We start from the raw sequence: 15713 nt of genomic DNA, 5'->3' as shown, positions 1-15713 counted from the left end.
ACCACATGACAAATTCTTAGTGAAGAGTTTTCTTATAAAAGTAGTGATCATGCGTCATTTTTCTAGTGAGAAACTTTTGTTAAAGTGAATTTCTACATGACAAGCTCTTACCGGAGAGTTTTTTTTACAAAGGTAGTGGTCATGTGTCATTTTTCAAGTGGAAAAAATTTTGCTAAAGTGACTTTCCACATGACATTCTAACAGTAGAGAATTTTTCTAAAAGTTAACATGGCACATGTCAAGCTCTTCATCACCAAGATAAGAGTTTTAAGGTTTGGTGCAAGATAACATTTTAGGATTTTGGTCTACTTTGGATACACCTTCATCTATAAATACAATTGTCTCCCCCCCCCCCCCCCCCTTAAACCCACTTTGAGATTTGTAATGAAATGTTGCCAAATTATTGAGTCATTCTTAACTTGTCTCTAAGTCATGACTAGCGCATCCCATGAGGTCACTCTATCCACTCATCTCTAGAGTTGACCCAACCTCTAAACACCATCAACCAGCTACGTTCCATCACTTAAACCTTCAAACCGAGAGGAACCACCACCATCTTTGTTGCTTTTGTGCCACTTCCACCTCCACAACTTCATCTTCTTTCTTTGACCCAACCTAGCTTTAGGGGAAAGCTATCAAGAAGCAAGATTGGATGTTTAATGATATATTGGAACTCATTACTATTAAAGTAGAAGTTGTCTTTCATATAATGTAAAGTGTACACAAGCTCAACAAAATCGAGCATATGATATAGGTGGCTCATCTACACATGAACATGCAACTTGCATGTAACTACACATATCAATTGAAAATTGTTTTAGGATTTTGGTGCAAGATAACATTTTAGGATTTTGGTCTACTTTGGATACACCTTCATCTATAAATACAATTGTCTCCCCCCCCCCCCCCCTAAACCCACTTTGAGATTTGTAATGAAATGTTGCCAAATTATTGAGTCATTCTTAACTTGTCTCTAAGTCATGACTAGCGCATCCCATGAGGTCACTCTATCCACTCATCTCTAGAGTTGACCCAACCTCTAAACACCATCAACCAGCTACGTTCCATCACTTAAACCTTCAAACCGAGAGGAACCACCACCATCTTCGTTGCTTTTGTGCCACTTCCACCTCCACAACTTCATCTTCTTTCTTTGACCCAACCTAGCTTTAGGGGAAAGCTATCAAGAAGCAAGATTGGATGTTTAATGATATATTGGAACTCATTACTATTAAAGTAGAAGTTGTCTTTCATATAATGTAAAGTGTACACAAGCTCAACAAAATCGAGCATATGATATAGGTGGCTCATCTACACATGAACATGCAACTCGCATGTAACTACACATATCAATTGAAAATTGTTTCTTTTTTAATCATCAAAATTAAATTGGAATAATAATTATTTCTTTTTTAATCATCAAAATTAAATTAGAATAATCACTAGTGTAAAATAGGTTTTTTATAGCTACTATTTATACCGGTTCAAATTTTATAAGGTATAAAAAATGATGAAATGACAATATCGTAAATAAGAAATTCTTTTACACTGATTACATTGAAAATCGCTATAAAAAATACTTCTACACCTTCAGAATAAAAATAGGTATAAAATTTCATTTTTTATACCCACTATAATTTTAAACCGGTATGGAATATTTAATATTGTGCCGCTCTTCACTTCCTCTCCCGCGTCTTCACTTTTGCACTTCACTTTCACACTGCACTTCTCCTTTCTTCTAAATCGCCAAATCAATCGTGAAAATGCTCGTGACATTGGACCGCGACTTCTCTCTTTTGCTATATTTGGGATATTAGGGTTCCGCGACTCATCTAGAAGCGATTGATGCTAAAATTGCGGCCATTCTCGATGAGGCTCGAACATCATACGCCACGCACAACCGAAAGCTCAAGGAACTGTCACTCCTCCGAGCCAAATCCTCTTCTTCGGTCTTCTTTTCCGCCTTCTCTAGAACCCTAACTCCTCTCTTTGATTTCCAGAGGCGCCTTGCCTCTGTTGAACGCGTCGTCTCCTTCGTCTCTGCCCTTGCTGCCTCCGCCTCCGACGAATTCATCGACTGCTTCCTCAAGTTCCTCCTAGCTGCCAGCAAAACAACCAGATTCCGAGCGTGCCAGATCGTCTCCGAGGTAACTGATTCTCACAGTTTCTAAGCACTATTTAATTGAGTTTTCTGCACATTACTGAATTTTATTTATATCAGTCACTGAAGGGATAGTTTTATGAAGTCAGATACTAAGGTGAAAAATGCTTACAATTTCAAGATTTATGATTGCACGGAAGATCGTTAAAATTAGAGCTAATATCTCGGATTTGTTGAATTTTAGATAATGATGGTGAGGGTACGAGACAAGATGCCTATGGTACTTTTGCAGTTAGAGCACTTTCACGTTTTGTGAACGACTTTGTGAACAGTGACATCCTTGATTTGTACCTCGAGGTGCTTCCCTTTGGAACATAATGCAGTGAGTGTTACAATCAGATAACGTCCATTTCTTTTTGTTTCATACTTCGGTCTGGATCAATTGTGTGGTTTCGTGTTCAAGATTTTAGTAGTTTATAGTATATTAGGTGCAATTTCTATTGAAGGTTTTAGACAAAATCATCATATTCTCTGTTGTCATTAACTAGCATGGCTTTGCATTATACTATAACTGCTCTACGGCCATACCATTATCTCATAGCCTGCACCTTACGGTTATTTGGGTACACTAATTTTTTTATTTTTCTATTACTTCATTGATTTGACTAGAGAGATATATAACTTATGATTTTGGTGTTTGTGAAACATATCCACCAGCTTAGTAGATGAAGATGAAAATAAAAGTTAAATTGAGTTCTTTGAACAAGTGGCCATCTGCCTTCCGTGGGGATGTCCATGGGATTCTGTAGTGGAATGGGGGAAGAGAGAATACATGAATGAGGGAAGGTATCTGGGAGTGATGTTTGGGTAGGAGAGTAATGGTTCTGAGTGTTTGAGTGTGAGGGTGGTGTGAGAAAGGAGAAAGGGAGGGTTAGGATAGAGTAACGGGTATTGGAAGTTTAAGAAGAAAGGAATAGGGGAAGATATGTGGTGGCTTGGTGAACTCTAGGGTACAAGAGTGGGGTTTTCGGAACGGTGAAAGTAGAGGTGTCTTCAATTTTATTGGGGAGAGTAGTTAGTGGTGAGTTTTAGCTTCTGGTAGTTAAATGAAGAGTGATTAGAACATGGGAGAAGGTGTATGGGTTGGTAGTTAAAGAAAAAGAGGCTGGTTGGGATTGAGATGAAAGAACCTTGTGTGTTAGAATCTCAGCAAGGGTGGTTCTGTGTGAGTAAGGGAGAGCTTTGATATTTTGTTTTGTTAAAGGGAAGGAGGAAGTAATTGGGTAGAGGAAGAAAGTGGATAGAATAGACTCGAGTTTCGTGGAATAATAAAATTCATGTTTTGCATGGAGGAGAGAAGACACGTCCAAGAGCTTTTGAAGTAAAGAAGATTGGAAGCTTTATTCTTTTATTAAAAAAGGGTCAAAAGTATATTTGTGGTGTCTCTAGTTGTGAAGAAAAGCAGAGATCTTAATTGAATTAGGTGCAGAGGTTAATATACTTAAGTATTATATTATATTAATATATATATATATATATATATATAAAAGAATGTGACGTAAGTTTATATATATATATATATATATATATATTTTTAATATAGTTATATATATGTATATTAACTTGGGGTTACGTTTCAGGGGAGGGGTTTTCTTATTTTGAAAAAGTTACGGGTTTGTTTTCTTTCAAAGTAAAAGTTTGTTTTGGAAATTCTTGTGAGCGCAATCAATTATCAAGTGATAGTCATTCCACATGTATGAACTCTATCCATTAACCTTATTTCTTTTTTCTTGCAGCCAATGAAATCACGTAGTGCATCACCTTTAATTTCATTTTTAGTTAGTGAATGATTTCCATATTGGCCGTAGTAAGTTCATAGTTCAAATTATAATATGTTTCCTATTAATGAGAATTAATTTACTGCAACAAGCTCCCAGATTATGAATGATGTATGGGATAATCTGCAATTTTTGAAGTGAGTTACTGTATTGGTATAAAGACATGACCTTGGTGACTGAATGTTCTGCATAGCAGTATTTTGCACTTGCGATCTTTGCAAGAGTAACACATGTTGACTGAACTTAATTTCTGTCTTAGCCCTAAATACTTGTTTTTTGGTTTTTGGTTTTGGTAAGCTTCTTCTAAAATTGTTATCTATTCAACTAGATCTGCATATTATATATTTTGTCCTTTTTTTCTCTCTCTCAACTCATAAATTACCATCTGTGATTGAATGTAGGACATCATTTGTTTATTACATAAATCAAACGTTAGTTGTCTGTTATGCTTTTTTTGGTTATGTACATTGAGCTTGATTGTGCCGTTTTTTCTTTTTGACAGTTGCATTTAGATTGATTAACCTTAGACAGTGTGGATACATTGAGCATTACGAGCTGAGTTACTACTCTAGCATTATGTAGTACATTTATTTGTTGTGTACATTTTATAACTACGATATTAAGGAATTAATATTATAGCTTGACTCTTCATTGTGTAGATATTTGATGATAGATCTTCAATGAAGCAACATGTCATAAAAGATGTTTGGAAGCACTAGGTTGCATTTTTTTTAATCATTTGTAAATGATTAAATGTTTCAATATTACATTTTGAGTTTAGAAATTATTTTATGTGTAACTATGTTAAGTAACTTTGTTAGGTAAATATATTTAGGACTTTGTTAGGTAAATAATACATTTTGATGTCTTAATAGAAACGACATTGATTATTTTACTTGTTATTGATTATTTAAATCCATATTAGGTATAAAAAGTTTTGTTCTTTCACACCAGTTATAGTATTAGCAAGTATAAAAGTGAGATTCTTTTATACCTATTCTAACACTAGAAGGTATAAAAAAAAGTTCCTCTACCAGAGTATCAGGTGTAAATATTAGATTTTTATACCAATTATAAATAAAACAGGTATAAAAGTAAACCTTTTTACACCAGTTCAAGAGTAGGTATAAAGAATTGAAAACTTTCTATACCCCTGCTTATATACCTGCTTAAAAATAGGTATAAAAAGCCTTTTTTAGGAGGTATAAAAAATCTTTTTTGCACTAGTGAATAATGAACTATAAGAATAAAAAATCAAGTTCTATGATGAAGATAATGACATGTGTCTCTTTGATGTTGTTTTCTAGAATTGATAACATTGCTTTCTAATTTTTATAGCATTGTTTTATGGAAATTATGTATGTCTCTTTGCTAAGCTCCCTAGTCCATAGGAAACAACAAAGAAATTTAACTTCCCCTTAATCAAGTATAGGAAAAACTCGAGTATGAATCCTTGAAAATGGTAAATTTTAAACAAAACTTTATTTTAAGTCTGTAATAAATATGTAGGCAAAAATGGGGGAAAGAAAATAATCTAAACTAAAACAAATGTGTAAAATAAACTCATGATATAAACCTAAAAACTCAAAAGAAATAGTGTAGAGGTCGATCAATGTCTAAAAATAAGGTGGATAATGTAAATGTATTGTGAATTATGTGTAGTTTAGAAAAGGAAAACGAGGGCCTAATATACTATGGTGATATAAAATGTGTTCAGATACTAAGAACCAAGGATGAAATTTCCTCAATTGCAAAATTAAGTGCTACCATACAATAATGATAAGCATGCATTCAGTTAACAAGAAACACAAAAAAGAATGAAAGTCACTAGTTTGAATGCAAGTCTGGCTAGATTAGTGGTTTTAAGACACTAGTTTGGATGCAAAACAAATATTCATGAGTCAAGAATGGTAAATGCAATATTGTTGGTTGATCGTTTCACAAATGTGTGAAATTGAACACTTTCCGAAAAGGTGATAACTACGAAATCTACTTCTACATTAGAAAATTGTGCAACTGGAATGTTCAAAATCAAAATTGAAACTTTAATGTATCTATTATCTTCAAATGCACTAAAACTGGATAGAATAATTTGGAACTAAGAAATTATGAGAAAAACAAGTAACTCATAAATGTGGTTTAATTAGTATTCCTATTTTAGCTAACATACCTTCAAGGCAAAAGTTTAGAGAAATGACCAAACAATGAAACATAAATGTCAACATGCTTAGAATCACAAAAGCAATAGGAAAACAATATTTGAATAATTTGAAACTACTTGAAAACTAAACCAATATATGTTTTTTTTTTCTAGCAAAATGACACAAGTGGCATGCAATTATGCAGAAAACAGTGGAAAATACAAAAGCTAGGTAGTAGTTTTATTTCTTTTTGACATCCTATTTTTATTTTTATTCATAAATTTGTAGTAGTGTGGGTCGTCCACCACATATTAATGAAATTTTAAAAGGTTGGATCTACTAGGTTGCACAAATCGCTTATCCATGTTGAGTTTTAGATATATGTTCTTTGCCTTCCATTGAAATATAGGCTGTTATGACTTGATTTTGAATGTGCTATTAGACCTTTATTTGCCTTTGATTTAGTGTTCAATAAGTTTTCTTTCATTTAACTTTATTACAATTAGTCACAGGGATATAAAAATGTATATTTTTATTAAAATGTTATAGTAATCCATTTTACAGAGAGAGCACTCCACAGTTACAATTTCGTATGTAATGTCTACACCTATTACATACAAAAAAAAATTATATGTAATGTTCTTAGCTGTTACATACAAATTAATTCTGTATGTAATGTCTACACCTGTTATAAGTGAATATGCTTCTTTATCAAAGTTAAATAAATCATATTAATTCCACATAAAATGAAGTAAATTTTTTTTCATGATGTGTTATTGGTTATGGTCAAATTCAAATTCGAAACTTTACTTAAAGATGAATCAATTAAAAATCTTAACTTTAAAAGTCACCAAATGGTAAAACCTGATAAATAAAAAATACTTGTAATCATTGCATTTGATTATTCAATTATAATAAAACAAATTTTTTTCCCTTTCGGAACTATCAATTCTTGAACAAGACAGGTAACTTCGTGAGGATCATTTAATTTGCTTTAAAATAAGAGGAAATTAATTTCCACAGAATTATTATTTTTTAAATTTCAATTCAAACAAAATACACATCCAACGTATAACTATATATACAAAAGTTTCCACCAAAACGTATGTCATGATAATAAAAGATGACGAATATTGACTACGCGGGTAAGTCTAGGTCAAGGGTTATAACAGATATAAAATTAAACCTATTTAAATTGTAAATAATAAGAAGTTGTTATACAATAACATAACACAATAATAAAGGAAATATTTAATTATATTGTAGCCTAGTGGACACACACATCAATATCTTCTTTCGCCATCAACATGTCAACTTTCTCTTAAATGATAAAATATAGTTATAAATATGAACCAAATTGATACCTGTGCATCATTTTGTCAAAGATCAACATGTCAAAACGAATTAACTAAATAAATAGCATCAACATGTCAATTCTAAATCAAACTTAATCATACACAAGAATTTATCATGGAAAGATGAACATGTATGTGATGGTTTGGCAGTCATGTGTTGTTGATGTCAAACTACACACACACACACACAGATATATATATATATATATATATATATATATATATATATATATATATATATATATATATATATATATATATATATATATATATATATATATGTCATGCCCGGTAAAAGAATTGATACAAACCACATGGATGCCAAGTCTTGCCTATTACCATTTCAAAGCATAATATTCCTACGCATTAATATTACTAATTGAGTTTCTCTAAGTCATCTCTACACATACAAACTTAAAAAAACTTGATTAAGATAAGTTTTAAAAGGATTCTCATACCACATCTTAGTAACAAGTAAGTTTGTATCTAACTCAATTCTTCAAAATCAAAAAGATTGTACTAAGTTATATTCCTAATTAATTTAAAACTCATTAATTTTTAATTTCTTTTTCATTTAGGATAAATTACTTTTTATGTTTTTTATAATTTAACATATAGTTAAAAAAATTTTGGCTTAATAATATTTTTTGTTCACATTTTTTATTCAATGTGTTTTCCCTTAAAAACTATATATTTCTTTCCCTTAAATCAGCATTAACATCATTCTTTTGATCTTTTTTGGAATCGGAGAATAAATACTTAAAAAAGTAAATGATTGTTATGAGTAGGTAGGCTCACCATTAAAAAACACATTAAGTCTTTAAAAAATAATATTATATATATATATATATATATATGTATATGTGTGTGCAAATATAAAAAAAAAATTCACATTTATTCAAAAATAAATAAGAAAAAGTCTTAATCATGATTATAGACATAAAATAATTAAAAAAAATACTGTTACTACTTGTGCCCGGTCAATCTAAATTCCTCTTACTATAAATTGTATCGAAAATGATATTGTGCACATATGGAAACAATGAGATTGAAGGAGATGCAGAAGCAGCTGACCAGACTGACCGTGGTGTTATTGATGGCAGTAGCAGCAGCCAGCCAAGCCCTGCCCGGCTGCCCGAACTCCTGCGGAAGTGTTTCATCGATTCCGTATCCATTCGGCGTCGGCCATTCATCCGTCAGCGGTGAAAACTGTTTTCTGGAGAGCGAATTGGAGCTCACATGCACAAACTCAACCTTATATCACGGTGACGGTAACGTCCAAATTCTGAACATAAGCCTCGCCGGTAAAATCGACATGCTCACTTTCATCTCCGAGGTCTGCAAAAACGAATTGCTAGGTGGAGTAGAAACACACGGCAACGATCCCTTTCTCATAACACCGGCTTTCGCCATTTCTAGTGAGGACAACAAGTTCGTGAGCGTAGGCTGCGACACCTACGGCTATCTCAACAGTTTCCGGAACGGCACAAAATCTTCAACCGGGTGCTTGACCAGATGCGACACCATAGAGAGCGTTGAAAGCATGCAGAGAAGTGGAAACTGCACGGGCATAGGGTGTTGCCAGGTCGACATTCCTCCTGGGATGAAGAACATAACTTTTCAAGCTTTCTCCTTCAACAATTTCAATTCCACTTCCGATTTTAACAAGTGTGGCTACTCCTTCGTCGTCAAAAACGGCAACTACACTTTCTCCGTCGATCATTTACGCGGCGTCCCGTTCAATATGACACCTCTTGTCATGGATTGGAGCGTTGGAAGCGACACGTGCGAAGCTTCCATGCACAGAGCAGATTATGCATGCAAGAGTCCTTATAGCGAGTGTGAGAACTCCCCGTTTGCATATGGTTACCGATGCAAATGTAAACCTGGGTTTCAGGGAAACGCGTACCTTCTCGATGGCTGCGAAGGTAATTCATTGATTTATTACTTAATTAATTATGCTAACATTAATTCTGCATTTTAGACAAATTTAAGAACTAATTTTCTTGAGTCAAATTAGCATACACATTTTTCTTAATCTATCCTAATTATGATTAATTTGAAAACTCGAAATTCTAATACTATATGGTCACGTCACGGTATTCCAAACAGCCGGCCATTGAAATATATATGTATATTCATGATCGGTGGCCTTAAGTGTCTTTAGAAATTTCATGAATGACGTAATGATGGTTATTCCAATTACATTGTATTCATAATCAAACGAAATATAATAATAATTAAGTCCCGAGTCATTAGAAATGCTAAAAGATTATCATACTTAATAATTTATTATTTTATGTCAATTTCTTTCATAGAAAATATATTATGAAATTTTTCTTGTTAAACATTTATTTTAATTTAATATAATGTGTTCATAAGTCTTTTTCTTTATATAACTTAGAAGTACTGGATATTGAAATTAGGCTTAATACCTGTTTTTGTCCCTCTTTTTAAGGGAAATGTTCACTTTCGTCCTACCTTTTTCAAAAAGTTCAATGTGGTCTTACGTTGTAAAAAAAGTGTCCAAGTTAATTCTTTTTGGTCACGGCGTTAAATATTTAACGACAGATAGGACTGATGTGTGCAACGCGGCTTTTACAAAATAGAAAAAAATGTACTGATAAAAAGTGTATGGTTCAAAGGAACCGCCCACATGAAGTCGAAACACGTTTTCGCAAGGCTAGAGAAACGTACCCTTTCGGCGATGCTGTGTGGGTCGGTGGCTTGACCTCTCCTCGCTCTAACCCTCTGCTTCGGCTGCCCGGAACCAGTGCCACCACCAGTAGCCGGAGCCGATGCTCCAAAACTCTGCCCCTTGAAATTCCAAGGGAAACAAAATCAGTTCATAACATAAAATGTCTTATTTAATTTTATCATTAAAAATAATAAAAGAAGGAGAAAGAAAATAAAAACCTGAGGAAGTTGAAAATGGTGAGTTTGGTTGGAGGGTTGGGCGGCACCTTGGAGAGAGCCGGAGAAGGCGTTGTAGAGAGGTTGAACAGGGTCAGCGTTCTGAGAAAGAAAAAAAAAATTAAACCAAAAATCAGAGTAATAAGAGGAGCAAAAGGTTTGGAGGAGATTTGAAGAAAGTAATAACTGAAGCAGGAGATTTGAAGGAGGAGGCATGAACGACGTCGTTAAGAGAGGAGACGGGCATTTGGAGGATGGGGGAATTGGCAGCGGCGGAGGAGAGAAGGAGTTGATGGTGATGTTGGAGCATGAGAGCGGAGGCTTTGTCATCGGTGATCTGGTGGTTGCGAAACTCGGAGGCCAAGTTGGCCTGTTCGAGGTCGTAGGGGAAAACGACGTTGTTTTCCGGCGTGGTTTCGTCGGAATTAGGGTCCCATAAGGGGTTATGTTTGGGGTCGAGTGTCCATGGAGAAGATGAAGGGAGATTGGAGAGCATTTGCTTAAGGAAATCCTCGTTTGAAGTTACCACTGCCACGTTACGCAGGTAAAAAGCCACGTTGCACACATCAGTCCTAGCTGGCAACAGGATCGTTAAATATTTAACGTCGTAACCAAAAAGTATTAATTTGGACACTTTTTTCACAACGTGGAACCACATTAAACTTTTTGAAAAATGTAGAACGAAAGTGAACATTTCCCTTAAAAAAAGAACAAAAACTGGTATTAAGCCAAGAAATTATGCAGTACTTCAATTAAAGTTTCACAAAAGGAAAGTCGTGTCTATCCTATTCGACTTCTACTTCAACCACGGTCATTATTGTCAATCATGATTTCACTCAAATTTAAAATTGAAATAGTATTCATTAAACATGTCGTTTTTACAATAAAGTCAAGCACAACGTATCCATAAACATGTGATGTTCAACAAAAATGCACCAGTTTTATAAATTCGATTCATTTAGACTTACAATTTAATTTTCTTTGTAGATATTCCTGAGTGCAGTAGTAACAAACACAATTGCGATAGTGAAGATCATTGTCGTGAAACTCCGGGCTCTTTTGAATGTTTCTGTCCTGACGGACTTATTGGAAATGGGACAAAAGAAGGCGGAGGATGCCACCCAAGGCAGCAGGCCGATGCTTTTACGAAGATCGTCATCGGTAAGTAAATAAAAAATTGATTTCAGTTTTGTTTTTCTTGATTTTAAATAAATGGTTATTCAACATTGAATTAATAAAATAATTTGTGGTTATGGAAAGGAAGTGTTTCTATGAAAACCTTAAGAATAAAAATATTTACTCATTTAACAGATAATATATTAACAGTGTATTTTTTTTTTTATTTTTCTTAACTTAAAATACTATTATGTTATTAAAGTAAATATTTTATTTTTTAAAAGATATCAAAATAGATTTTTTTTTATAAAAAAATGGGTTATTAAAATTTTCTCACTCTATTGTATAATTGCTTTATTCATATTCATATTTTGGTAACAGGCGCAGGTGTAGGATTAGTTGCACTGTTCATAGGGGTTTCTTGGTTGTACTTGATGTACCAGAAAAGGAAAGTTTTAAAATTAAAACAGAAGTTTTTTCAGCAGAACGGAGGCATAATTCTGAGACAACAACTATCCAAAAACGAAGACTCATCTCAGACCACTACAATTTTCAGTGCAGAGCAACTTAAGAAAGCCACCAACAATTTTGATGAGAGCTTAATCATAGGTAAAGGAGGTTATGGTACAGTTTTCAAAGGAGTTCTCTCAAACAACAAAGTTGTAGCTATCAAAAAGTCCAAGATAGTGGATCAGAACCAGGTGGAACAATTCATCAATGAGGTCATTATACTGTCACAGATCAATCACAGGAACGTGGTCAAACTCTTGGGATGTTGTCTGGAGACAGAAGTTCCTTTACTAGTCTATGAATTTGTTAACAATGGCACCCTTTATGATTATTTGCATAACCAAGGTCAGGGAGTCAATGTGTCATGGAAAACACGTCTAAGGATAGCTACAGAAGCAGCTGCAGCTCTATCATATTTGCACTCAGCAGCTTCCATACCCATCATCCACAGAGATGTGAAGACTGCTAACATACTCTTAGATGACACTTACACTGCCAAAGTCTCTGACTTTGGAGCTTCAAGATTGGTTCCACTTGACCAAACTGAAATAGCCACAATTGTGCAAGGAACCTTTGGGTATTTAGACCCAGAATACATGCAATCAAGCCAGTTGACTGAAAAGAGTGATGTCTATAGCTTTGGGGTGGTTCTTGTAGAGTTGCTAACGGGGGAGAAACCTTTCTCTTTTGACAGGGCAGAAGAGAAAAGAAGTCTTACAGTTCACTTTCTATGTAGATTGAAAGAGGATCGTCTGTTTGATGTTGTTCAGGTAGGACTTTTGGATGAAGAAAACCAGCAAGAGATTATGCAGGTTGCTATTCTTGCTGCCAGATGCCTTAGACTTACAGGGGAGGAAAGGCCTAGCATGAAGGAAGTGACAATGGAATTAGAAGGAATAAAGCTTACAGAGAAACACCCTTGGGTCAATACAGGAAAGAACTTTGAGGAGAGTGAATACTTGCTTTATGAGGCACAAAGCTCTTATGAAAATGGTGATAGTAGTAGTGGCCAACGGAATACTGGATATGATAGTTTGAGAGAACTTGAACTAATTGACTTTGGTAATGGAAGATGATACACGCACACTGCATAACATGTATTTCCACTTCTGTTTATTTCAATGAACAACATATTTCTTCAATCACTATTTCATGTAGTTAGCAATGTTATGATTCTACCTTTTGCCCTATTTGTTGACTCGTTTTAACTTCTTTTCTGTCATATTTTATTTATTCTTCTCTGCAAGAGAAAAAGTAATTTTTATTCATACTGTTTCGGAAATTGCTTACAAATGCATTAGTAGTTGCATCAGATTGCATTCCAAGCCTATTTATGAGTATTTCATAAACATGATTTAAGAAGAAGTAACTTCTGAGAAATACAAAACTTATATACTTTGTTTTGGATGAAAATAAAGGAAAGATGAATAAAGACAGGTGTGATATTTTTTGTGGATTTACATTGATATCCTCTTTTAGTGTATCCAAATGTTAGACTTGAGTGCATTGACAAAGTCAACAGTATTATTGGCAATTGGTGTTAGTTAAAGACCAAAAGTCCCAATGTTCATAGGTTTCGTCCATAATATAGGTCGCTTGGTTGTCTCTAAGACAACTTGGTCCTAATTAATATGTCATTTGTATTATATATTGTTAGAGAAAAAAAAAATCAATTCCTATTATTTTAACTGACCATTTAAGTATAACAAAGTTTAAAGTAGGAAGAAGTTACGTCTATAGATACAAAATGAGTGCATGTATTTCATTTGACACATACGTAGAGAACCATGCAGTTTTCCATTACATCTAATATGTGAACAATGATGATAATTAGACAATAAATATAATTAAAGAGTTTAAGTCAACATGAACTTATTAGACCTATTAATTCTAATAATGGATTATATAACGATTATTCAGACATTTATTTTTTAGATGTGAATCTATGAATACAAATACACATAAAACTCAAAAAAATAAGGAAGTGAGTTAAACAAAAAGAAAAAAAATTTGGACAAAAAAATGTAACTTTGACAAAAATAAATAAAGTGACTAAGACAAATCTTTTTTGTGGATAATCTCAAACCAATCAATCAAATATTGATTAATATCGAACACTAGTTCTTAAAAATGGTTATTATGCTAAAAAATGAAATAATTCAAATGTTATTGGAAATTCTTGGTCTCATTGAATCATTTGTATCTCTATACATTAGGATCCCAATTCATAGATCTCTCTATTCAAAAAATCAAAATACAAGGATCAAACCATTTCTTTTAACACATTTTAAAAATTTAATAAATGTTGGTTGATCGTGTATTTTCTTCTAGTTTGATTATTCAGTGTATCATTCTCTATTTGATACCTATGAATTCCACTATTATGTTATTGTTAGAAAATACAACTATTTTAGGTTTTGAACCTTCTACATTATTTTCTCAAGAGGTTTGTACCCATTTTTTTATGATTCAAGTTAAATACAAACTTTATTCAAATATATTTTAAGATTCAAACTAAAACTTAAATGTCTAACCACTTTTTTAAAAGCATATATTTTATATGTCCTAATATTTACACAATGTCTTAATATTTACACAAATATCTCCTATTCCTTTGGAGTACCTCTTTAAAGTTTCACGGTGCTACTTCCACCTGCAAATTAAATACATAGTTTTAATCAATTTTGTTTTCATATGTAGTATAAGCATAAGACATATACATACAAACATACGTATTACTTGTTGCATTTCCAAAACACACACTAGTGCATTAAAAGGATATAGCCTCGGTTATTTTCGGTTATAGACACCGGTTCGATAATCGGTGCATATCCAGACAAGGTAAAAAGGTTACCTCTTTTTGCCTCGGTTGTGACCCGAATCGAAAAATGATAGAATTTTGCCTCAGTTTCTGCTGAACCGAGTCAATATCTTGGATTCTACTGCCTCGTTTGAGACCTGAACCGAGGTAGTATAGTGAGTATAGTGATTTTCGATTTTCCAATGTTCCAGGCCTTCCATCACATTAACTTATTATCATTTTCTCTGTTGCATCTTTCAATCTCAAACACTGTAAAACCACAACCAGAAAAAGAAAGCAAAATCTCACAACCAGAGAGGAAAATATCTAGAGAGGCTAAAATCATATTCAGATTCTTTCATAAATATAACATAATCATACAATACAAAAAAGAAAACACAAAAAAGAAAACACAAAAAAGAAAAAGATCCTTAAGCCCGTGTTATGCTCCTTCTTCACCTGCGTAAAATGGAGCCAACAACGGCGACTTTGTTGAGCAACGGCGGTTCGACGACTGGCCTCGGCTCCAACGTGAGGTTGTGAACGACACTGTCAGAGCGACTGCAGCGGAATGGTTAGCGTGGAATAACAAACCAAGAGGGGGGGTGAATTGGTTCTTACTAAAAACGTGTGCCTTAAAAATTTCTACTCAATTAAACTTACTTAGCAGATAATAAAGACAATAAAGTAGAGTAAGGTTTGAGAGAAATTTGCACAGATGATTTTATCCTGGTTCGGATCTTACCAATCCTACGTCCAGTCGCTTATCTCAAAACAAGATAAACACTTCACTAATCACAAAACTATTACAAACTACAATCACACAGATACAATTTGTAAAAGTTTAGAAAACACCTCTCTTGAAGCCACAAGAGATGAAACAACACCTCCTTTGAATCTTCACAAAGGATGAAACACTTCCTCCGAATACTTCACGAA

The 15713-nt window shown here is 33.6% G+C and overlaps 1 protein-coding gene across 1 annotated transcript; it reads left to right on the top strand.

The window, feature by feature from the left end:
• Positions 1 to 8477: 8477 nt before the first annotated feature.
• Positions 8478 to 13164, top strand: LOC108336940 (putative wall-associated receptor kinase-like 16). Its single transcript, XM_052880616.1, has 3 exons — positions 8478 to 9363; positions 11336 to 11509; positions 11846 to 13164. The coding sequence occupies exons 1-3, from the start codon at positions 8478 to 8480 to the stop codon at positions 13048 to 13050; spliced, it is 2265 nt and encodes a 754-aa protein (XP_052736576.1). The 3' UTR covers positions 13051 to 13164.
• The last annotated feature ends 2549 nt before the right edge of the window (positions 13165 to 15713 follow it).

The sequence above is a fragment of the Vigna angularis genome, chromosome 7 (assembly GCF_016808095.1).
Source record: "Vigna angularis cultivar LongXiaoDou No.4 chromosome 7, ASM1680809v1, whole genome shotgun sequence".
NCBI classification, from domain to species: Eukaryota; Viridiplantae; Streptophyta; class Magnoliopsida; order Fabales; family Fabaceae; genus Vigna; species Vigna angularis.
This window is presented reverse-complemented; position numbering and strand designations above follow the sequence as displayed.

Excerpts from the sequence above, each read along its gene's own strand:
- LOC108336940 (XM_052880616.1), top strand. The coding sequence starts at position 8,478 with ATGAGATTGAAGGAGATGCAGAAGCAGCTGACCAGACTGACCGTGGTG. Across the intron at positions 9,364-11,335 it reads CCTTCTCGATGGCTGCGAAG|ATATTCCTGAGTGCAGTAGT; the intron begins GTAATTCATTGA and ends TTTTCTTTGTAG. Across the intron at positions 11,510-11,845 it reads TTTTACGAAGATCGTCATCG|GCGCAGGTGTAGGATTAGTT; the intron begins GTAAGTAAATAA and ends TTTTGGTAACAG.